The sequence below is a fragment of the Phaenicophaeus curvirostris genome, chromosome 16 (genome assembly GCF_032191515.1).
Source record: "Phaenicophaeus curvirostris isolate KB17595 chromosome 16, BPBGC_Pcur_1.0, whole genome shotgun sequence".
Lineage (NCBI taxonomy): Eukaryota > Metazoa > Chordata > Aves > Cuculiformes > Cuculidae > Phaenicophaeus > Phaenicophaeus curvirostris.
In genome coordinates this window covers 6,838,753-6,859,860 of record NC_091407.1, presented here as the reverse complement: position 1 = coordinate 6,859,860, position 21,108 = coordinate 6,838,753, and the positions used below count along the sequence as shown (strand labels likewise).

General features: G+C 50.1%; 4 protein-coding genes across 4 annotated transcripts; 2 read left to right on the top strand and 2 right to left on the bottom strand.

The window, feature by feature from the left end:
* The first annotated feature begins 289 nt into the window (after positions 1-289).
* ATP5MF (ATP synthase membrane subunit f) lies at positions 290-2,369 on the top strand. The gene is made up of 4 exons (XM_069870433.1): positions 290-356; positions 459-566; positions 1,705-1,821; positions 2,198-2,369. The coding sequence occupies exons 1-4, from the start codon at positions 341-343 to the stop codon at positions 2,224-2,226; spliced, it is 270 nt and encodes an 89-aa protein (XP_069726534.1). The 5' UTR covers positions 290-340; the 3' UTR covers positions 2,227-2,369.
* A 1,896-nt stretch (positions 2,370-4,265) lies between these two features.
* Positions 4,266-11,505, bottom strand: CPSF4 (cleavage and polyadenylation specific factor 4). The gene is made up of 8 exons (XM_069870424.1): positions 11,343-11,505; positions 9,242-9,292; positions 8,574-8,726; positions 7,683-7,778; positions 7,437-7,530; positions 6,914-6,986; positions 5,929-6,021; positions 4,266-4,602 (listed from the first exon to the last, which is right to left on the bottom strand). Exons 1-8 carry the CDS (start codon positions 11,443-11,445, stop codon positions 4,534-4,536), a joined length of 732 nt encoding a protein of 243 aa, XP_069726525.1. The 5' UTR covers positions 11,446-11,505; the 3' UTR covers positions 4,266-4,533.
* A 324-nt stretch (positions 11,506-11,829) lies between these two features.
* Positions 11,830-17,125, top strand: PTCD1 (pentatricopeptide repeat domain 1). The gene is made up of 8 exons (XM_069870399.1): positions 11,830-12,202; positions 13,411-13,551; positions 13,748-13,966; positions 14,572-14,673; positions 15,059-15,814; positions 16,045-16,161; positions 16,437-16,619; positions 16,807-17,125. Exons 1-8 carry the CDS (start codon positions 11,834-11,836, stop codon positions 16,984-16,986), a joined length of 2,067 nt encoding a protein of 688 aa, XP_069726500.1. The 5' UTR covers positions 11,830-11,833; the 3' UTR covers positions 16,987-17,125.
* A 391-nt stretch (positions 17,126-17,516) lies between these two features.
* On the bottom strand, positions 17,517-21,023 carry BUD31 (BUD31 homolog). The gene is made up of 5 exons (XM_069870431.1): positions 20,929-21,023; positions 19,644-19,824; positions 18,517-18,639; positions 18,117-18,283; positions 17,517-17,782 (listed from the first exon to the last, which is right to left on the bottom strand). Exons 2-5 carry the CDS (start codon positions 19,735-19,737, stop codon positions 17,732-17,734), a joined length of 435 nt encoding a protein of 144 aa, XP_069726532.1. The 5' UTR covers positions 19,738-19,824; positions 20,929-21,023; the 3' UTR covers positions 17,517-17,731.
* Positions 21,024-21,108: the final 85 nt, after the last annotated feature.

Here is a 21,108-nt window from a genome sequence, read left to right as displayed (position 1 = left end):
CAACCCAAACCGTTCAAGCCTTTTGGGGAGCGGCTGAGGGAGCTGGGTTTGTTCAGCCTGGAGGAGGCTGAGGGGAGACCTCAGCGGCCTCTGCAGCTGCCTGAAATGAGGGTGCGGCCAGGGACAGGATCTAGTACAGGACAGGGGCAATTGGAATGCCCGATCCCTAAGGTCTTTTCCCACTTTTCGACTCCACGCTTTATACGGGACTCCAGCCAGGGGCTGCCCCGCCCAACATGGCGGCGGCCCCGCCCACATCCGGGTCCCTCCCCTCGCGCCCTCCCTCCCGGCGGCCCCCGCGCCCCTTCCCGGCGGCCCCCGCGGCGCCCCCGCAGCCAAGATGGCGCAGACGCCGGGTGAGTGCGGGGCTGCCAAGGTGACCGCGGCTCCCGGCCTTCCCCTCCCCTCTCCCTGACCGAGCTGCGTCTCTTTCTCTCTCTCTTTTTTCTGTGCCGCAGTTCCCCTCAAGGACATGAAGCTGCTGGACGTGAAGCTGGGCCAGCTGCCCACCTGGGTCGCCATGAGGGACTTCACCCCCGGCGGCATCGTGGGCGCGGTGCGCAGAGGTGAGGGCCGAGGGGGCCGGGGGGCCCGGTGTGAGCCCCTCCGGCGGCACCGGGGCCGCTGCAGGGCGAGGGTAGCTTTCCCCGATTGCAGCCTCCCGTAGCCGCCCCTTCTCCCCGTTGTAAACTTGTTTCTGGCGTGGCTGCATCCGCTAGAGGTTTGTTCTCAGCATTTCTTTTTGCCTAAGGAGAAAATCGGATGAGCTGGCTCCTGAGCCTCTTTGCTGAAAATCTTAAGGTTTTCCAGCATCGCACACAGAATCATAGAATAGTTTGGGTTGGAAGGGACCTTAAAGATCATCCAGTTCCAACCCCCTCGCAGTGGGCAGGAACACCTCCCACTGGACCAGGCTGCCCAAGCCCCATCCAGCGTGGCCTTGAACACCTCCAGGGATGGGGCAGCCACCACTGCTCTGGACAACCTGTTCCAGGGCCTCACCACTCTCATAGTGATGGATTTCCCCCTTATGTCCAGTCTAAATCTGCCCCTCTCCAGTTTATACCCATTGCCCATTGTCCTATCACTCCAAGCCTTTTCAAACAATCCCCCCCCATCTTTCTTGTAGGCCCTTCAGGTACTGGAAGGTCACTATAAGACCTTCTTGGAGCCTTCTGTTCTCCAGACTGAACAAGGCCAACTCTCTCCCATAGCACAACTTGAGGCCATTTTCTGCTGTTGTATTGCTTCTTGCTTGGGAGAAGAGGCCAGCAATCCCTCGCTACACCTTCCTTTGAGGCAGTTATAGAGATCTCCTCTCAGCCTCCTTTTCTCTAAGCTAAACAATCCCAGTTCCCTTGGCCGCTTCTCATAATCCCTGAGCTCCAGACCCTTCAATAGCTCCACTGCATTTCTCTGGATGTGCTTTCATGAGCTCATTAAAGTCACAGTAATGTTAAGGGAAAACTCATAAATGGTGCCTTTTTGCCCCTTTTGGTTTTTTTAAGGCTTAGCAATGTTGCCTTGAGCTCCCTCCCCTTCTTAACTGACAGACAGGTTCCCTCTCTCAGACTTGTTTCCAAGACTCTTGGATGTTTCATTAGAAACAATTTCCTGAGGTTCTGTGGAACGGGGGTGTTTTTTTCTGACACAGAAAAACAGTGCAACTCACTTGGCTGTTATGAAAACTTCTTTCCTGTGCAGGTTATGACAGATACTACAATAAATACATCAATGTCAGGAAAGGAGGCATTGGTGGCATCTCCATGGTGCTTGCAGGTTATGTTCTTATCAGCTACATCTGGAGCTACAGTCACCTGAGTAAGTAGCAACAGCACAGCTCTGTGTGTGTGTAGTGCAGCTTGGAAGGTTGCTTGGGGCAATTAAATCAGTTGATCTGCTGCTGTTATTAAAAATTAAATGAAAGACTGTGCTCGTTCTCTTTGACTCTGAGGCTGTGGGCAAGCAGACTTTTTTAGCCACAGAGAAGTTGGATGCTTTTAGTAAGTTACCAGACAGCCAATATTTTCTTGGTGATGAAGAAAGCTCTGATCTTGTTGCCTCTCTGACCTGATGATAGTACTTAGAAACTATGTACCTAGATATTTTTAGAGTGCTTTCTTTCCTATAATTTCAGGTGTGTGCATTTTACTTGTGACTTCAGTAAAATTAACTTCCTTTACTTTGAATGATGCAGAGCATGACCGCCGCAGGAAGTACCACTGAAGTGTGAATTTCAGAAAGGGAAGGGGCAGCTCTTGATCAGACTTGGCTACTGGAACCGTTATCCTGACAGAAGACATCGGAACTATTCACAGTAACATCTATACTGTTGTGACCAATAATAAAGTGCATTCACTTTACGCTTACTGAGGTGGCACATTCACTGACTCATTAATTTTGCTGTGTGGGTGCGTTTATCGTCTTAAGAGTCCTCAAGGAGTTCATAAACGGGGTTGGGAAGGTGCCTGCTGCTTGGGTTGCATTACAAATCGGGGAAACTGTTAAACTGATTCCTGTTCGATAAAAGTAAACAGCGTTGGGTTGCTTCTTAGCACTCCAAAGGGCTGTTCGGTGCAGGTTGGACAGAGATGGAAGGAGATATATTCTTGACCTGAGAGAAAATCTGAGCTGCAAGTGGCCTGGTGTGGCTTTGTGTTCCCAGTTCTCACCCAGGCTGGCCCCTGGAGACTGGGGTACTTTGGCAGTTTTCCATCACAGCAGAAAACTGCCTCGGATGAGATGGGTTTAGTCTGAAGGGGGCCTGCAACGCATCCCATCACTGGGATTCTAATGTGCCTTGCCTCTGACAACTCTCTATCAAAACACCAACTGTTTGTGTTACTAACAGAAGCTGGAGGGTTATTCTGAACAGGTGTAAGCTTAAAAGAACTCTAAACAAAGTTCCATGAAGCTAAATCAAAAGAAGGCTTTGCTTCATGACTTGAATGCAGTGGTGGGAATTTTAACAGGAGACACTGCAGTGTAAAGGAGCACAGGTGAGCTTGGTCCCCCAGGCACCATACAGACAAAATTCAACCTGCTGCCCCTCCAGCTGCAGGTAGAACCTATTCCTAATACAAGGGAAAACAAAAAAAAAAAAAACTCTTCAAAGGAATTTAAAGAAGCTTTCAGGAGCTTCAATGGGAAGGCTTTCACTTCTGGAAAACACCTGGTCAGGGAGGGAAGCCCATAAACTTCTGAACTATACAGAGAAGCAGCCAGGCAGCAGAGTGTTCTAGTTCCCTTTCCATAAGCCCACTTACACGCAGAGAGCACATCACGTAGTGTGTGTGCTAAAAAAAGAGTGTGTAATGTCTGTACCACAGCTGCTTAGATTTAAAACTTGTGTTTTGACCAACTCTTGACTATCCACAGTCCAATAACCAGGCATCCAGACCAACAGAGGTTCCGGGCACTTCTCTTAATCCAGTCATTACTTTGTTCTTAACAAAAATAAATTCATAGCCAGCTTTTTCCATCAGCACATTTCAATAAAAACAAAGTATAAAGACAGCCAGAAAACAAGAGAGGGGTTGGAAACAATAAGGCTCATACTACAGATGCAATTGTTTTTTAATTCACATTTTGTCATTGGCCCTCTTGAAAGTCGTCTCAGAAACGAATGGGGTTTGGCTTATAAAAACTGCTCTAAGAGGAACGCTCTACCACTTTGAAAAGCAGCGTTCCATGAGAACATACATCTCCACTTCTCAGTCTTCTCAAGGCTATGGAAAAACCTGCTCAGTATGAGCTGGACAACGGAGGGCGGGGGCAGAGACAGGGCTCCTCTATTCCTACATTTCAAGCCGCCTTCGTTTCCCTCCTCACTTTTTGCAAACTGAAAATGAGCACAGATTTCCTACAATCCTCACTGCTCAGCTAAGCACGGGGATGCTAATTTATTCTCCCCTTGATCGGTTCTCACCCAGAATATGTATTTCTAACCTTCAGTATAGCAAGAAAGACAGAAACAAAGCAAACAGATGAGAGTTTTACAGCCTGGTGTATGCACTGCGTTCCGTCAGCCACCAGAACAAGCTTACCAACTACAACAGGCTGCACCCAGGGACACGATTTTGCTTTTCAAGAGCTACAGGGCAGCAGAATCCCTGCTTCCTCACTGAAGGGAAGGCATTTCAAATGCAGTCTTCCTGCTTCCACAGGGAGGGCTGAAACGCTGCAGGTTCTCCAAAGTGGCAGAAGGAAAACACTTTAAAGAAACACTGGAGTAAGATGTGTTTACATAGAGTGCTGCACCGGTGAGGGGTCTGCATATCTATTGGCTTTTAGATCTACCTTTCAGCAGGGCTCAATGAAAACAGGAGGAGACCAAAATCTATTTTAAAAAGGTTAAAACATAAAAAAAAGTTGTGGACAATTACAAAAACGTTGCTTAGCAGCAGCCAGCCTCTGACCAGTTCTTTCAGTAACGGCATTAAAAAACAACCTGATTAATAGTTCCAGACATAGCGCTAGGCAGAACCCTTTTCTCAGTGTTAACAGCTCCCTTGCGCTCTTCCTTCTGCTCTTTCACTGCCCACTGAGAAAGGCCAGATGTCCTTTGGTGCATCTGTTGGCATAATGACCTTTTTCACCACACTGAAAGAGAAAGAGAGACAGGAATTATTATACAGTTACAGCTTTTTTTATCTCTTGCTGCCTTTATTAAGGCAGCTGGCAGCTGTTCCAATTGGGAAGCTTTTCCAGCTTTTCCCTGTATGGAAGATGTGGCATTTAGCAGGTGAAGTGAAACACGGTATCACAAGGGACATGATTTATGGGCTATTTTCTGCTCCTTGGAGCAAAATCTGCTTCTGTGCTGGAAGCAACCTGATGTCCTGTTATTATAACACAATACAAAGGAGAGAGCTCTCAGCGCACCACTACAAACAGCAAATTTCAGTGTTAGAGGTTCCCAAGACTCCTCCATCTGATACGGGGACTCTTCTGATCAGCTGTCCTAAATTAGACAAGGAAAAGCGTATCCGAACAAGAGATTCAAGACTTTGCACCTTGAAGCTCTTCAAACCTGGACAGAAACATCAGTATCTGATGCCACAGCATTCTCCAGGGAGGCAATTCATTTGCGGCTAAAATAACAAGCAGCTCTTCAAGGTTTTCAGTAAAACGGATTCAGCTACTGGATATCCCTGTCCAGTCACAATAATTTTTACCCAAATAGGCACCGATGGCACCGCGGTTGGCAGGTACCACGATATCTGTCCAAGCTGATGGGACAGGAAGATTCTTTGCCCTTTTCTAGTGGCAAGGGCTGGGGCTTTTGTGGAAACACAGAGATGGGAACTCAATTATATCGAAGTTTTACTGGTGCTCCTCAATGAGCAAATCAAGGTGAACAGCTCAAGCCTTGGTTTGAGAGCAGTGGGGTGCATTTACAGCTGAAACACCCAAGAGTCTCTGCATATTTAATTCCTGTTACTTGCAAGGACCTTCCATGCTAACAAAGAAGAAAATCTTTCCATAATTACCAAATATAAACAAATTAACTTGAGACAAAAGAAACGTTAACACTTATTTTGAAATGTATAGTTCAGCAGTCTCTTTCAGCTGCCATTGTGGTAGGCTCTCCTGTTGCATGAGCAGCACAAGCAGGAGCAAAGTCTGTCCCACAGCAGCCAAACCATTTGTGGGCAGGCAAACCATCGACCTAGAGGCCCCTGAACTACATGCCAATTCCCACAGCAGCATCCACATGCAAAACAGTGCGTTGAGTGTGCATTTTGTGAACCTGTTTACCCTGTGAAGAAACCTTTAGCAGAACCAACATCCCACATCCCAATGGTCCGTTCCTCTGTCTGTGACAAGCAGCCAGCAGCACAGCAGCGTGAGGCAGTCGAGAGGACTCTGTACTTCTCAAATCTGACACCCTCTGCTCTCCCTCCTCATCCCTCCCCTCCAAATTACCTTGTAGCAGGTGACCTGCTCCAACGGCCGGGGCCCTCTGTTCCCAGAGTTGTTATTTTGAGACTGCATGACTCCAATGACTTGAGGTGTCCTCTGTTGGTTAGGAGAAGAGTTCTGACTCATTAAGTGCATCGAGGATAAAGACCTTTATGGCTGTTATTTTATTAAGAAAGGAAAAGAGCACCCCATACATCAAATGATCAATTTTCCTCCAAATCTGTGCACGGATGCCCTGCCAGCTGGAGCACCAGAGAGAAAAAACTGAGCACCGAGGTTTACAAAGCCCAGTGATCCTGCTTTTCTCTGGAGAACAGATTTAAAGAGTAGTTCTAGGCTGCTAAAATATCATTGCCATCACCAAGAGATGTCACGCAGATTACAAAAACTGGCAGATAGCTGCACCACCACATATGATGTGCTTCTAGTAATGTGGGTGTGTTCTGTGACTACATCTCCATATAAAGCTGGAGCAATTGTGGGACTTTCATCACTATAATAGCACTCAGGGCTGCTCACTGCTTAATTCTTGCACTGCGCCCTCCGTTCCAGGCAGTGTCCCAAGCAACAGAACTGCCACTGCTGGTCTCTGAGCTGGAGGACAGTACCGACAACTGAGAAGGTCAACCAAGGCGAGGGGAGAAACAGAACAAAGGAAAACACCATGGTCCCAGGACGAAGGCAGCAGCAGTGTGTTGTGGTCAGAGGGTGAACATTAGAGGGCTGGGAGGAGGAGAGAGAAGGGACAGTGCTTGGCGGTTTATTAGGATTTGTTGCCAAGCTTCTAATTACAAAAGAATAACACACTCTGATGTAAAATTGGAAAGGCTTTCCCTCATTCAGTGAGTATGTCCCCAAGGCTTTTCAGGAAGCCAGATCCAAGAGCCCCGCTGTCCAATTCTGACCACTAGACAATACACCCTCTTCTAAAGCACTGTGGGAAATGCTTTTAAAGTGGACGTGTAGGGGAGGCAGGGGAACTGTGTACCTTTTGCTGTGTTTGTGTCGGTTGAGGCAGTGGTGGTTGCTCTGTGGTTCCCATTGGCAGTTCAAACCGAGGACTGGTTTAAATGGAAACAAGAAAATTGATTCTCAAATCACATGCCAACATCTTTCCATCAGCTCACTCAAGTAAGTCCAAACAGCAAAACAAACGTTCAGACAAATAAATTCGTCTGATGGGAATCAGACCTCCTCCTCCCCACTTCTCTTCACATCCTGACGCTCAGGAATTACATATAGAAAAATTACAATCCAGTAGGTATTATATCCTGCTACCTGTGAAGTCTTCTAGACTATAAACTCATCCAATCCCACTGCACTGATGGCAACTGATTGCCACTCCAGAATCTGACTGGTAACTCCCCAAGGAGGCCCTACCCCAGACCCTCAAATCAGTACGAAAAAGTAAACGTTGGCCAGATCTCCAAAGCCATTGGGAAGCACTGGAGCACCCTCATCGAATACAAGGGAAACACAAAATTACAGGACAAGCCTGGAAGCGTACTCACTGCATGAATTTACAGGTAGGCCCCTCTGGACAGAATCCTACCAGGTAATTCACACAAATGACTCTTCGAGTGTGCCGGTGTCTGCAGAGAGGACCTGCAACACAAAGCTCAGTAGTTCACATTCCACATCCACAGACCCCAGCACTCAGTAGCAACAAGTGCACGAGCAGATCATGCGCTGAAAGGATAGCAACACCCTACCCTTGATTTATAGCCAGAGAAGCTGCCGCTGTGCAACATACATACCATGTTTACAGAAGCCTCTGTCATACCAGGGACAGTCTTTGATCTTAGACTCCGGGTCGATGTGCAAGAATGGACATTCTTTGTTACTGCATTCCCCTGTACCAAAGGCAAACACACTTCTAAGTCAATTGTGCAGGTTTGAAATCAAAATGACTCTCAAACCATTACCTGGATGATGTAGCTCCCACAAAGCTGCTACCAACATTTATAAGTTCAGGCACAAGAGTCTTACTGCCTGTCTTAACCTAGATGAACAACACTAAGGACTCACTGGGGGTGAGTAAAGCTCTACCAGACTGGATTATTTATGTGTGCTTTTAAAAACAATGGGGAAACTAAATTGGAAAAAGCAGTCATGATAACAAAAACCAAACATTTAGTGCACCAGAAGAGTGGAGAAACTACAAATTGCGCACTAACCTCAATCCAAGGAAACCTACAAGACTGTAAGTTTCTGACAGCAAGTTGCCTCATTATGTTCAGATCTCCAGAGCTGGAAAGCAAGTGCATAAAAGTTTTGCACTCCCATGCCCTCTGCTGCTCGTTAAGTCCCCAAAATAAGAGTCATGCAAAGACCAACTCAGCTCAGCCTACTCATCTCATACCCAAACCAGAAAATTAGGCCTAACACCCAGTAAAAACTTGAACTTCCTCCCTCGTCCCCCAGGGAATAAGCTCCTGAGAGAGAAGACATCTACAACACGTCACAAATTTAAGGGGACAATAAGGTGAAGGACTAAGCAGATCTGGAAAATTAAGACTCTAATGATATCATCAGACATAGAAGAACTGAAAAGCTCTGAAGACGGATGGGAGGGATGTACCAGGATCCTCTTCACCACACTCCCACGCTAGCAAGAAACACTAAGCAGGAGTTATGACGCCCCTTACCGAATTTGGAGTAGAAGTAACACTCAGGCATCTTGGTCATGTCATACTCGTGCAGAAACTCGCACTGGTCTCCCTTTTTGCACAGTCCTCGTAGCCAGTGTTTGCAAACAACTGTCTTTTCCCCACTGATGTGTCGGAATGGGCACATGCCACCTGCAGAAGGATGGGGCGAGGAGAAGGGAGAAAAGAACAATTCAAATACATGGCGCAAGGTGGCATAGGGCGATGGCAACGCTTTGCTTCCCTCTGCAAGAGGGGTTCAGAATCCCTTTTTCTTATGAATTTAGCCTGTAGTGGCAACAGCAAATTGAGGAGTTCTACACAATCTGGTGTTACTCTCTAACGGGCTAAGCAATGTTGCCTTCAGCTGTTAATCCTGGCAACCACGAACCACAGCAACTAACACAGGCATATCCACAGTCAGGTCTGTGTGTGGCAAATTCAAGCTTTTCTTTACCGATACCTTTGCTTACTCACCCTCCAGCTTCTTACACAAATACCATTATGTCACAATTGCACTGCAATTACTCCAACATCCTTCAGTTTTACCCTCAGTCGAGGTTATCCCCTCGTCTTTAAGAAAACCAAAAGTACTGTAGGCAGTGCTAGAAAACCTGTTTCCCTGCCCCCTGCCCTGCGAGTGGAGCTGCGTTGGCAATACTGCTCACCTTTTCCACAAGCCGCTTTTAAAAAAAATTCACAGACTGCTGCGCCTGATTCTGGGGAGAGAACAAAGAAACAGAATTCATTTTAACAAAGTTCCATGGTAACTTTTAAAACATTTCCTTCTCCAGAAAGACAATCTGGTCCTTGACATCAGAAGAAAAGCAGTGGTTGGCTTTGGGGAATCTACCTTCCCTGCCTAAGTTCCTCATTGGCCCTCACAAATATCTGTGCTCTTCTCAGGGGACACCAAGGGAATTGCAGAGATTTGGTGGTGCTTGTTTTGCTTTTCAGATATTTAAGTTTAGTTGACTGCTTTTTCCTCTCCTGTTAAGTCACTTGTGTCAGCCAACCCTGCACTTGCAGTCCAGGCAATGGCAGCCTTTTATTTTTTTGAACATAACAGTCTGAGATAACCATTAGCATCCAATTTCCTGCTAATTCTGACCAACGGGAACCCCAGCTATTGAGGATTAAAACACAGATTTAGTAGCTTGGCCAGAAAATCTCAGCAAACTACAACTTTCCTGGGACTGCCTGCGTCAGGTTATCAGAATGGAGGAGAAGTTTAGAGACCAGGCCACAAGTACACCTAAGGACTCCATCTTCCTGCCATCAAAATGCCTCATTGCCCAAAGAAAAGAATAAAGTACTGTGCAGGACAGTAAAATTTATTCACAATAATGCCTCAGCTTTCATCTTCCAGCCTGGCTGGGTACTGACTGCAGCTTGCATTAAGTAGAAAAGAAATACACAGAGACAGAGAAATCTTCTAGGGAAAGCAAAAGTTGGGTGGATCTTAGGATGACGTCTGAGTGAGGCGCTCAGACCCCTGGAAACCAATCAACCCTCCCAACCAACTAACCAGCCCCCTTCAAGGCAAGGTTGGATGGGTTTTAATCAACCTGATGCAGTGGGAGGTGTTCCTGCCCATGGCAGGCGGGGTGGAACTGGATGGGCTGCTCTTCCAACCCAAACCATTCTGATTCTATGATTCCACCAACCAAGCCTCTTTCAAGCCCTACCAACTAACCAAGTGCCCCACCAACTAACCAAATCCTTAATCAACTAACCAACTCCTCTACCATCTAACTGAATCCCTAACTGTGTCCCCTGCCATCTATCTGACCCCCCTACCAGGTAACCACATCCCTATCCAACTCTGCTACTAGCTAACCACCCTGCCACCAACTAAACAACTCACCAAACAATTAAACTCCTTATCAATCAATTAACCCCCTAACCACCCCAACTATCTAACCCAATCCCCAACGCGCCCCCTACCATCTATCTGACCCCTACCGGCTAACCAGCCCTCTCCTCTATCAACCCCCTACCCACTACCCTACCAGCTAACCAGACCCCTAATTGATCTTCTAGCAGCTAACCACCCCCTTAAACAGCCCCCAAGCAGCTAACCGGCCCCCTAGCAGCTAATGAGCCCCCTAAGCAGCCCCCTAGCAACTAACCAGCCCTCTAACCGGCCCCCTAGCAGCTAACCAGCCCCCTAAGCGGCCCCCGAGCAGCTAACCAGCCCCCTAAGCGGCCCCCGAGCAGCTAACCAGCCCCCTAAGCGGCCCCCGAGCAGCTAACCAGCCCCCTAAGCGGCCCCCGAGCAGCTAACCAGCCCTCTAACCGGCCCCCTAGCAGCTAACCAGCCCCCTAACCGGCCCCCTAACCGGCCCCCAAGCAGCTAACCGGCCCCCAAGCAGCTAACCGGCCCCCAAGCAGCTAACCGGCCCCCAAGCAGCTAACCGGCCCCCAAGCAGCTAACCGGCACCCTAAGCGGCCCCCTAGCAGCTAACCAGCCCCCTAGCAGCTAACCGGCCCCCTAACTGGCCCCCAAGCAGCTAACCAGCCCCCTAGCAGCTAACCAGCCCCTAACTGGCCCCCTAGCAGCTAACCAGCCCCCTAACTGGCCCCCTAGCAGCTAACCAGCCCCCTAACTGGCCCCCTAGCAGCTAACCAGCCCCCTAGCAGCTAACCGGCCCCCTAACCGGCCCCCTAGCAGCTAACCAGCGCCCTAACCGGCCCCCAAGCAGCTAACCAGCCCCCTAACCGCCCCCCTAGCAGCCAACCGGCCCCCTAACCGCCCCCCCCACGCACTGTCCATGCCGGGGAAGGGCAGCGGCTGCGCCCCCAGCTGCTGCTCCACCGCCAGCTCCAGGTCGAAGGTGATGTGATCCACGCTGGCGATGAGCTCCTGCATGGTGGCGGCCGGGGGCCGGCGGCAGCGGGCGGCGGCCAGGGCGGCGGCGGCGGGGGTTGCTGCGGGCAGCGCGGCGGCGGCGGCGGCGGGCGGGGGGGGGTGCGGGGGCACGGCGGCGGCGGCGGCGGGCGGGCGGGCTCGGGCTGCCCCGGCCCGGCCCGGCCCGCTCCGCGCCGGCAGCGCCTGAGGCGACGGGAGGCGGCGGCGGCGGCAGCTCCCCGCCGCCCCGCGCCGCCCGCCCGCGGAATGCCGGGAGCCGGGCCCACCGCCGCCGCCGCCGCCAGCACCTCCTCCTCCTCCCCCTCCTCCTCCTCCTCCGCCTCCTCCCCGCGCTGCTGCCGCCGCCGCCGCCGCCCCTTCCGCCCGCGCAGGCGCCGCGCCCCGCGCCATGCGCTCCGCCGCGGCCCGGCTGGCCCCGGCCGTGCTGCGGCTCCTCCGCCGCGACTCCTCCGCCGCCGCCGCGCCGCCTCCTCCTCCTCCTCGTCCGCCGCCACGCGCGCCGCCCCGCCGCCCCGCCGGCACTGACGCTGCCGGGGCGGGGGAGGAGGAGGAAGAGGAAGAGGAGGAGGAGGAAGGCGTGGAGCTGGGCACGCTGTCCCGGCAGTTCTCCGGCAGGAAATATTATCGCAAAACCACGTCGCGCCTTCGGGATTTGGAGCTCGGCGAGGACGACGCGGAGCGCGGGCCCCGGCGCGGCCCCCGCAACACCCCGTACTGGTTCTTCCTCCGCTGCAAGGCGCTGCTCGCCCGGGGAGAGGTGCGGGAGGGGGCCCTGCCCACCGCAGGGGCTGGGATTGAGTGAATTTAATGATGCTTAAGGCCCCTTCCAGCCCCAACCCTTCCCTGAGGAGGCTGAGGGGAGACCTCATTGCTCTCTCCAACTCCCTGAGAGGAGGTTGTGGAGAGGAGGGTGCTGGCCTCTTCTCCCAAGTGACAGGGGACAGGACGAGAGGGAATGGCCTCAAGCTCCACCAGGGGAGGTTCAGGCTGGACATCAGGAAAAAATTCTTCACGGAAAGGGTCATTGGGCACTGGCAGAGGCTGCCCAGGGAGGGGGTTGAGTCACCTTCCCTGAGGGGTTTAAGGCACGGGTGGATGAGGCACTGAGGGACATGGTTTAGTATTTGATAGGAATGGTTGGACTCGATGATCCGGTGGGTCTTCTCCAACCTGGTGATTCTATGATTCCATGGTTTTCTTTATGCCAGCCCTGGTTGGGCTCAATGAGCCTGGGGGTCTTTTCCAACCTTGCGATTCTGTGCCCCAAACGTGAGGATTCTCGAGTTGGAAGGTTGGGAATGAAGCTTTGAATAGGGTAGAAGTGGCAGCGAGCTGTGAGAGGAGATGTTTCTCGAGTCCAGTCTGGGGTTCAGGTGCTGGAAACGTTTTCCCCTCTCCCTGTAGCATGGGGTGAGGTGGTTGTTTTGCACAACTACTGTGGTTTTAACGTTTTTAATATTCTGTGTGTTTGGGTATCTCCAGAGAGGAAGATTCCACAGCCTCCCCGGGCAGCCTGTTCCAGTGGTCCATCACCCTCACAGGAAAGAAGTTTTTCCTCAGGTTCCTAGACTCCGGTTTGTGCCCATTGCCCCTTGTCCTCTCACTGGGCACCACCGAAGAGTCTGTGTCATCCCCACCCCTCCCGATTGTTATCCTTCAGATACTCGTTAGCATTGGTGACATTCCCTCTCAATCTGCTCTTCTCCAGACTGAACAGACCCAGGTCACTCAGATGTTCCTCATAAGAGAGATCTTCCAGTCCCCTCATGGCCTCCATTGCCTCTGCTGGGGTCTCCCCAGTAGCTCCTTGTCTCAATATCTTTACGGAAAGAAAGAAATTAAGAATTTGTGAGGAATCCCGTGCTCTGTGGAAGTCCCATCAGGACCTGCCCACAGCTGCATGTGTTAACATCCATTATAATCGATCCTGTTGCTGCCTCATCATGGATTTTTCTCTCCTTGTAGTTGGCAGAGGCTCTGGAGCTGTTTGAGGTGCAGATGCTGAAGGAAGAGCGCGTGCGGCCAGAAGAAAGCAATTACACCGTTCTGATTGGTGGCTGTGGCAGGGCTGGCTACGTGAAAAAGGCATTCAAGCTCTACAATGACGTAGGTTTACGTTCTCTCTTAAACCTTCATCAGGTTTTCTAAGCAGAAACGGTCCCAAATATTCAGTCGCGCTACTGTTTCCAAAGTGCCTTTGAGTTATTTTTTGCATCTTCTTAGCCCGAAACTCTTAAACCAAACTATGAAATTCTAGAAGTGCTTTTGTAAAAAGCCAGTTCTAATTCTTCTCTTCCCTCAGATGAAAAAACGAGGCTTAACTCCCACTGAGGCCACTTACACAGCCCTGTTCAACGCCTGCGCCGAATCTCCATGGAAAGACTCGGGCTTGCAGAGCGCTCTCAAGTTACGGCAGCAGCTGAAGAGCAAAAACATCGAGCTGAACCTGATCACCTACCACGCGCTGCTGAAGGTCTGTGCCCTGTGCTCAGATCTCAGGATGTGCTTTGACGTACTGAAGGTAAAGATGTGACTTTTCTCCTATTCAGCTGGTCACAGCGCCTGAATTTTTCCCTGTTGCACAGAGTTTTTTATTTAATTTCCAGTGATTACAGGCCACAGGTTCATATTTCATTGATCTTTGGTCTTGTACAATTAAATTGTCTCAGCACCTACCGAACACTAAACTTAAGAACATGAGGAGGCTGCAGAGACTAGCTTTAAAATTCTGGCCAGGAGTATTAAAGACTTAACGAACAAAGCTTTTGTGGGGTTCACAGCTACTGTGTCTGCCTCATTTTGTTTTGTAAACCCACATCTTGATGCCTTGTTCCTTTGAGAGCTCTTACAGCAGCTTTCTGCAGAAGGGCCAGCCTGCGAGTAGCTAAAAGGATTGTTCCTGCTCTCAGATTCCTTGTAGCTCCCATCAGGGAGAAGCCAGGATCTGTGCAGGCATTTGGGGACTCTCTTTCTCCTGAAGCGACCGTTCTACTCGCAGCAGTGGGAGTTCACCCTGTGCTTCATTGCTGCTGTGTCCATAGAAGACAACAGCCGTATTTGAGCTTCACAGCCAGCTGGGACAGATGCTTGGGTAACAGAAGTTTAATGCTCTCTCTTCTCTCCTAGGAAATAGTGCACAAGGGCCATGTTCCCACAGTTGAGACCTTCAGCTTCCTTCTCATGAGCTGCATAAAGGACAGTGAAAATGGCTTCCGATATGCCTTACAGGTTTGTGAGTTCATTTACTACGTGGGGAGGAAAAAGCGCTTCTGTGTTGTAACTCATCTCTTGAACACAGAGAAGGCAGCAGGTTGGTCAGAACTGATGAAACAGGAGGAGCTCAGCTCCTCCTAGGACACATCTTGTAAACTAGAGTTCCATCAGGATGGATATAGTGATGGTACACTGATAAATTGCCCTCGATGATCTCACAGGACTGTGCTGGCTCAAGGTGACTCAGTGCCAGGTGGCATTTCACCTCCTTGTGCCATAAACCAGCTTCTTTTCTGCACAGATACTGTAACATTGGGACAGTAGATACGCTTACCACGTACTAGAACTGCTCCTGTTATTCAACATCGCCTACATCTGGTGTTCATCTTTCCCTTTTCAGATTTGGAAGCAAATGGCTAAACTTGGAATAAAGGCCAACAGCCACACTTACAATCTGATGCTGCGTGCTGCGAGGGACTGTGGAATAGGCGATCCAGTCCTGGCTTCTGAGCTCCTGCTCAAACCAAGCCGTGAGAGCTCACCTCAGCTAAGGCTTGCAGCCGGGCAGCAGAAGGAAAAGGTGAAAAGCCGGAAGAAGGAATCACAGAGTGCAGCTGCTGTCCAGCTGGATGTGGAAGCTATGGAAAAGCAGTTATTTCAGGAGAGTTTGGTGCAGCCTGAAGAAATCATCCAGCATCAAAATAAAGGTGTGAATCGGGCTGAAACAGAACCAGCTGGGCTTGACAGCCTCAGTGTGGATTGCAGCAGGACCAGAGCGTTGATGAGGAGAGGCCAGAATGAGCTGGAGCAGGCAGAAGCATGCCTGCACCAGAAGCAGCGTTCCTACAACATGCCCAACTTGCTGGATTCCGGGATGCCTGATGCTGCCATGGTTTCCTTGGGGACAGTGGCCACACCGTCCGACAGACTGGCTTTGATGGGGGACGTGGAGGGCTTCTTGAGGAAAATGAAAGAGGACAGTGCAGAACCCAACGTTAAAACATTTACATTACTGGCTGAGCTGGTGGAACCCCAGAGCCCCTCAGAGTCCTCTTTGCTGGCACTCCTGGATGAGCATAAAGTGAAAGTAGATGTGACCTTCTTTAACACTTTAATGAGGAAGAAGAGTAAACAGGGAGACCTAGAAGGTGCAAAGGTAAGGGAAGACTCAGAACCAGCCCTGTCACCATCTCCTTATCTTCCAGTGTTACCCATGTTTCACTGTGAGAGTGGTTTCTCTATCCGCAGTAGCAACTGGGAATCCCACTGCTCTCCGCAACCCACTTAGTTTCTAAATATTTCTGGATTCTGTTCCAGTATCTTTGGCTCTCTGAAATGCTACAGTGAGGCACTTTAGAACCCAGTGTTAACCCTTGTGTCTTGCAGAGCGTGCTGCCAGCTCTAGTGAGGAGGGGACTGTCGCCAAACCTCCAGACGTTCTGTAGCTTGGCAATTGCTTGCAACCACGAGAAGGATGGGCTGCAGCTACTCTCAGATTTAAAGGTAATAACAAAACCTCTGCTGCATGGGGTTCGCACTGCAGAAAGGGGCAAACTGAAGCGTTAATACTTCTGTAGAGACCTGCTGAGGTTTCTGTGGTGAGCAGTTGTGTTCTCGCTCCAAAACTCTTGAGCAGGCTCAGGGGGACAGGAGAGGAATCACTGGCACTATAGGAGTGGCTGCCTTGTGTAGGAAACGCCTGTGTGCCTTTTCCTTCTAGAAGCCCTGCACTACTCAGCAGATAAAACTCATTTTACTGTGGCATTTGTTGTTTGCAGAGGTCTGGAGTTACTCCCAACAAGTTTATCTACAGCACCCTCATTTCTGCCGCCGTAAAGCAGCTGGATTACAGTTACCTCATAGAGATCCTGCGAGACATGAGGAAAAACCAGGTGCCTCCCAATGAAGTTATCATACGGCAGCTGGAGTTTGCAGCGCAGTACCCTCCGAAATTTGACAGGGTAAGCAGCCACGACTGGTCACACTATGAGGGGATCAGGGAGAGCTCCATCAAGGGTTAGGAAATTCAGGTTCCTCAGTCCTTACTTGACAGCTGTTTGTTTAGCAGCAGCTTGTACCTATCGCATGCTGGTACTGAAGTAAACTGCCCTCTGATAGGAGCTTGTTCTGTTGGATTTCTCTTTGCAGTATAAGTCAAAGAACCCGTATCTGGAGAAAATCGATGGTTTCCGCAGCTACTACTATCGGTGGTTAAAAGTGATGGCAGCAGAGGAGACCCCGCACCCCTGGGCACAGTACAGAACAGTGCGGCGTACGGCAGGTGACAGTGAGGAAGAGGCTGGGCAGGAGCAGCCGGAGCAGAAGTAGCCGTGAGCAGGACGCTGGAGTCCAGCATCTCCCTTCCTTAAACTGTCTTGTAGTAAAGCTGCTTTGCATTTCCATGAATCCAAGTTCTTGTGACAACTACACAATAAAATACTTGTCCTTTGTTTTAAGGAAAAGCAAATATGTTTTCAGGGACTTTACTGTGGAGGATTTGAGAGGCTGTGGTGTAACAAACTCTGTGCTAAACAAGGGAGAAGCACTTCACATGTGACCAGCCAGTCTCTGTACTGCTGGCATTAACTGCATCTATTCACTAATTCCAGGTTACAAGCTAGCAGAGTTCTGGGGAAATTTGGCTTCCTTCTCCACAAAAGCAGGGGAGAGTTTAACTCAGACTGGAGTTTGAGAACGGTACCATTTCCTTTCCACACAGCCTCTTAAATTCAGTTTGTTGAGAGAGAGGGATAAGAGCTGGTTAAAAAGCCACCCACGCGTAGAGCACCTCATGTTCAGTGCCCTACAAGCAAACCGAAGCATATCCAACAGGAGGAGAGGGGCAGAAGATTCCACCATTGTTTCAGGAAGGCAGACTTTAATTTTAAAATAAATGGCTACACAAAAACTTACTCCAATCCAACCATCGTTGGATGTACAATCCAGGTGATTAAGTTGCTGTTGTAATTGCTATACAGAAATAATCAGGCAGAAAGCGGCTGTAACTGCCCCACCAGTCCATTGTGCAGGATGATACCCCTCAGTTCAACAAGCCGTCTTGCAGCTAAAGGCTTCACCCAGAGCAGCCTCTGCATCCACAGTGAGTGCATTCAATGATTCTCCCCTGCAAAAGAAAGAGGAAGAGGGTATTTCGGCCAGGCTATGTTGAGAAGACAGAGCAGGAGGGCCTCAAAGCAGAGAACGGGGCTGCCTGGAGAGGGTTTCTCTCGTCCAGTTTTCTGTTGCTTCCCGTTCTTCAAACAACCACATCACAAAGCAGACAGTAACTTTAGAACCAAGCAGATACCAACACTACCAGCAAAGACAGAAAATGTTAGAGCTAGAGAAAATTACCCAAAACATCAGCACCACCTCCTCTGCTGTTCCTGACCTGGGAGGAGTTAGACTGGGTACCACCAGGGTCCAGGGAAGCAGAGGAACAAGCTAAAAACTCTTACCACTTCCAGCTTGCTTTTGGGGACCCTGCAGATGCAGTTGGTTCCGAAGTTTGTGTCCCGTGTCTGGATACACCGCAGGCAGCAGAGGTTCTCGTAGCCCTGTTTCTTCCACTTTGCAATCAGGTTTTTGTCGGCATATCCTTCCTTGATGCAGTACTCATAGAGCTCTGCAGAGAAGCAAACATCATCACAAATAGCTCCCAGGAAGTGTTGGAAGACTCCGTATCAGGAATTACTCTAGTAATACACATAAAGCCAAGCAGCTGTCAGCCTTCCCTCCATTCCCCCTTCCCAGAAACCAGCCCCTTCCCACCAAAACCCAGTTCAGGCACATACAGAGGCAGACACCTTACTCTGTTCTGTTTTCCCCTGCCCACGGTAAAGCATTTGCATTCCTCACCTCTGCTGATAGCTTTTCTTTTATAGAAGAGATCAAAGATGTAACGTGTTTTCTGGTGATGAATTCTGAAGATAGGCCAAAGGGATTCCACTTTCCTCTTCCCTTCGTGAGGCTCAGTCTCCGCTGGCGGGGAACACAAACACCAGGTTTCAGCTGACCATTTCAAGTGGCTGATTTATTTCCTTAGTCACAGAATCATGGAATGGTTTGGGTTGAAAGTGACCTCAAAGCTCATCCAGTTCCAACTGCCTGCCCTGGGCAGGGACACCTCCCACTGGATCAGGTTGCTCAAAGCCTCATCCAACCTGGCCTCGAACATCTCCCGGGATGGTGCAACCACGACTTCCCTGGGTAACCTGGCCAGGGCCTTCCCCACCCTCACAGGAAAACATTTCTTCCAAAGATCTCATCTCAACCTCCCCTCTTTCAGCCTAAAACCATTCCCCCCTTGTCCTACCCCTGCACTCCCTGATCAAGAGACCCCCTCCAGCTTTCCTGTAGCCCCTTTAAGTACTAGAAAGTGCTCCTGGGAGGCCTTACAGCAACTCTCGAGGCCCAACTCTCTCAGCCTTCCCTCATATGGGAGGTGCTCCAGCCCTCGGATCATCTGTGTGGCCTCCTCTGGATTTGCTCTTTGCGACTTGGTCACGTAGTGATAAACGGTTCCAAGAACACTAATAACTTTAATACATTACAGAAATAAGACTGAGCTTAATGGGAGAAGATTCAAATGAAAGGAACCTGACTTGGAACACCTTCTTTAGGAAACAAAACCAGAATGACAGCAGGGATGACGTGACCCGCACTGCATGGCAGGTGACTTCATGGCTGCCCTGGTTCCTCAGACCAGAGCAACAGCACGGACGAGAACTCCAAGTCCCTCCACGCATGCCAGCAAGCCTCAACTGGGGCTGTGGCCTAGAACAATTGAACCCCAAACCTCTGTGCTCTGCAACCTGGCTACACCCACAGAAAAGCAACCAGTACTGGGCAAGTCCCAGTCACAGCAAGGCAGAGATATAAAAAGATCAATCTTTATTTGTGGGGAAAGCTGTGCTTCCTGAAGTAGTCGGGGATGAGCTTGTTTCAGGGTCACTTCCTTGAGAGTACCAAGCCCTGCCTTTTACCTTCTCTCATCTTCTGATCCAGCTCATCCAGCGTCGGCTCGATCAGCTCCCACCCATCCGGGGGAGGCTTCCTGCTCCTCTTCACCTTGGGCATCGCCTCGGAGAAGACGAACAGCGACCAAACAAAGGATGGGGCTTGCCTGCCCTCAACCACACAGATGCTGCAAATTCCGGAACACCACTGGAAAAAAAACAAAGGGAAAACAGTTAGTAGAGACATTTCTCCTCAGATTTTTGTGTCTTTTTGCTTTTTGATGATAAAATTAAGCTTCTTCAAGCTTGTGAAAGAGGCAAATGTAATGCAGCCTTGGGGACACTAGCAGGCCATGGGGATGTTGTCTGAAATACAGCTCCATTACCCAGTGTGCAATAAGCCAAACTCTTCATCACCGAGGGACACATTGTTTATTCAGAGTTTGCACCAATTCTGAACACTCATGGAGGGGACAGACTCTCTAAACTTGAGTATAAAGCCCCCAGTATAGACCCCACAATTTTATACACTATCAATAGATAAATAGTCATAGAATTACCACAAAAAGTCATACTTATTCATAACTAATCATACTATTCTAATCTTCTACCGCACACACACCCTGAAATCCAAAATGCATCATTCTACAATCTTCATGCAACCTCTAGCAGCTATTCCACAACCCTTCAGTGATGAACTTCCACTCGTTATCTTGCTGGTATTAAGTTAAGCCACTAGCCCTTGGTGTTTCTCAGCTATCACATCCTCGTTTGGCTCACTCTGTTTACCAGACTATTTTTGACCTTAGATTTGCCCCAGGGTGTCCAATTCAGGGTTAGTTTTGCTAAAAATATGTACATTTAATCAAGCACGTCATTTTTTTCATCGCAAACTGGGGAAAGCATCCCTCTCCCCCTTTTCCCATAAAAAACTGGGGAAAGCGCCCCTCCTTTTCCATTACAAATTGGGGAAAACGCCTCTTTTTCCACAACAAATCATGGAAAGCGCCTCCTTTTTCGCAGTTTTATAACTTGATGATTTTACCATCGTTACTTCCCACAGGGATCCCAGCAGGCTCTAGGAGTGAGCGCTGCACCCCCCCTCACCACAATAAACCCTATTTTCACCTCAGGGAAGTGAGGGAACGGCCGCCCCTCCCCCACCACCGGGAAGTAACAACGTCCCTCAGCTCCTACCGGGAGAACCCGCCCGGCCCGGCCCCGCCAGCCCCCCCGCGGCCCTGAGGGGCCGCGGGGGGGGCTGGTGGGGCCAGGCGGAGCGGGGAAAGTCTCATCCTAGCACTTTACTAACCCCCAAGGCCGCTCGGTCCCCTCCACCTTCGTCGCCGCCACCGTCACCGCCTCTGGGTCCTCACCCGCGGGCCGCCGTTTGGTCCCGCCCCTTTGTGGTGCCCTCGGCGGTGCCTGATTAAAATTCCCCACGCCGTGGGCGGATGTGGCGGGGCGGGCAGTAGTGCGGGTAGCCCCTCAG

Coding starts and splice junctions, on each gene's coding strand:
- BUD31 (XM_069870431.1), bottom strand. CDS start 19,737: ATGCCCAAGGTGAAGAGGAGCAGGAAGCCTCCCCCGGATGGGTGGGAG. Junction 18,640..19,643: donor GGATCAGAAGATGAGAGAAG/GTAAAAGGCAGG, acceptor GTTCCCCGCCAG/CGGAGACTGAGCCTCACGAA. Junction 18,284..18,516: donor AAGAAAAGCTATCAGCAGAG/GTGAGGAATGCA, acceptor GCTTCTCTGCAG/AGCTCTATGAGTACTGCATC.
- PTCD1 (XM_069870399.1), top strand. CDS start 11,834: ATGCGCTCCGCCGCGGCCCGGCTGGCCCCGGCCGTGCTGCGGCTCCTC. Junction 15,815..16,044: donor GAGACCTAGAAGGTGCAAAG/GTAAGGGAAGAC, acceptor TGTGTCTTGCAG/AGCGTGCTGCCAGCTCTAGT. Junction 16,620..16,806: donor ACCCTCCGAAATTTGACAGG/GTAAGCAGCCAC, acceptor TTCTCTTTGCAG/TATAAGTCAAAGAACCCGTA.
- ATP5MF (XM_069870433.1), top strand. Junction 567..1,704: donor CGTGGGCGCGGTGCGCAGAG/GTGAGGGCCGAG, acceptor TTTCCTGTGCAG/GTTATGACAGATACTACAAT. Junction 1,822..2,197: donor CTGGAGCTACAGTCACCTGA/GTAAGTAGCAAC, acceptor TGAATGATGCAG/AGCATGACCGCCGCAGGAAG.
- CPSF4 (XM_069870424.1), bottom strand. CDS start 11,445: ATGCAGGAGCTCATCGCCAGCGTGGATCACATCACCTTCGACCTGGAG. Junction 7,779..8,573: donor TTACTTCTACTCCAAATTCG/GTAAGGGGCGTC, acceptor CCTTTGGTACAG/GGGAATGCAGTAACAAAGAA. Junction 4,603..5,928: donor AGCAGGTCACCTGCTACAAG/GTAATTTGGAGG, acceptor TTTCTCTTTCAG/TGTGGTGAAAAAGGTCATTA.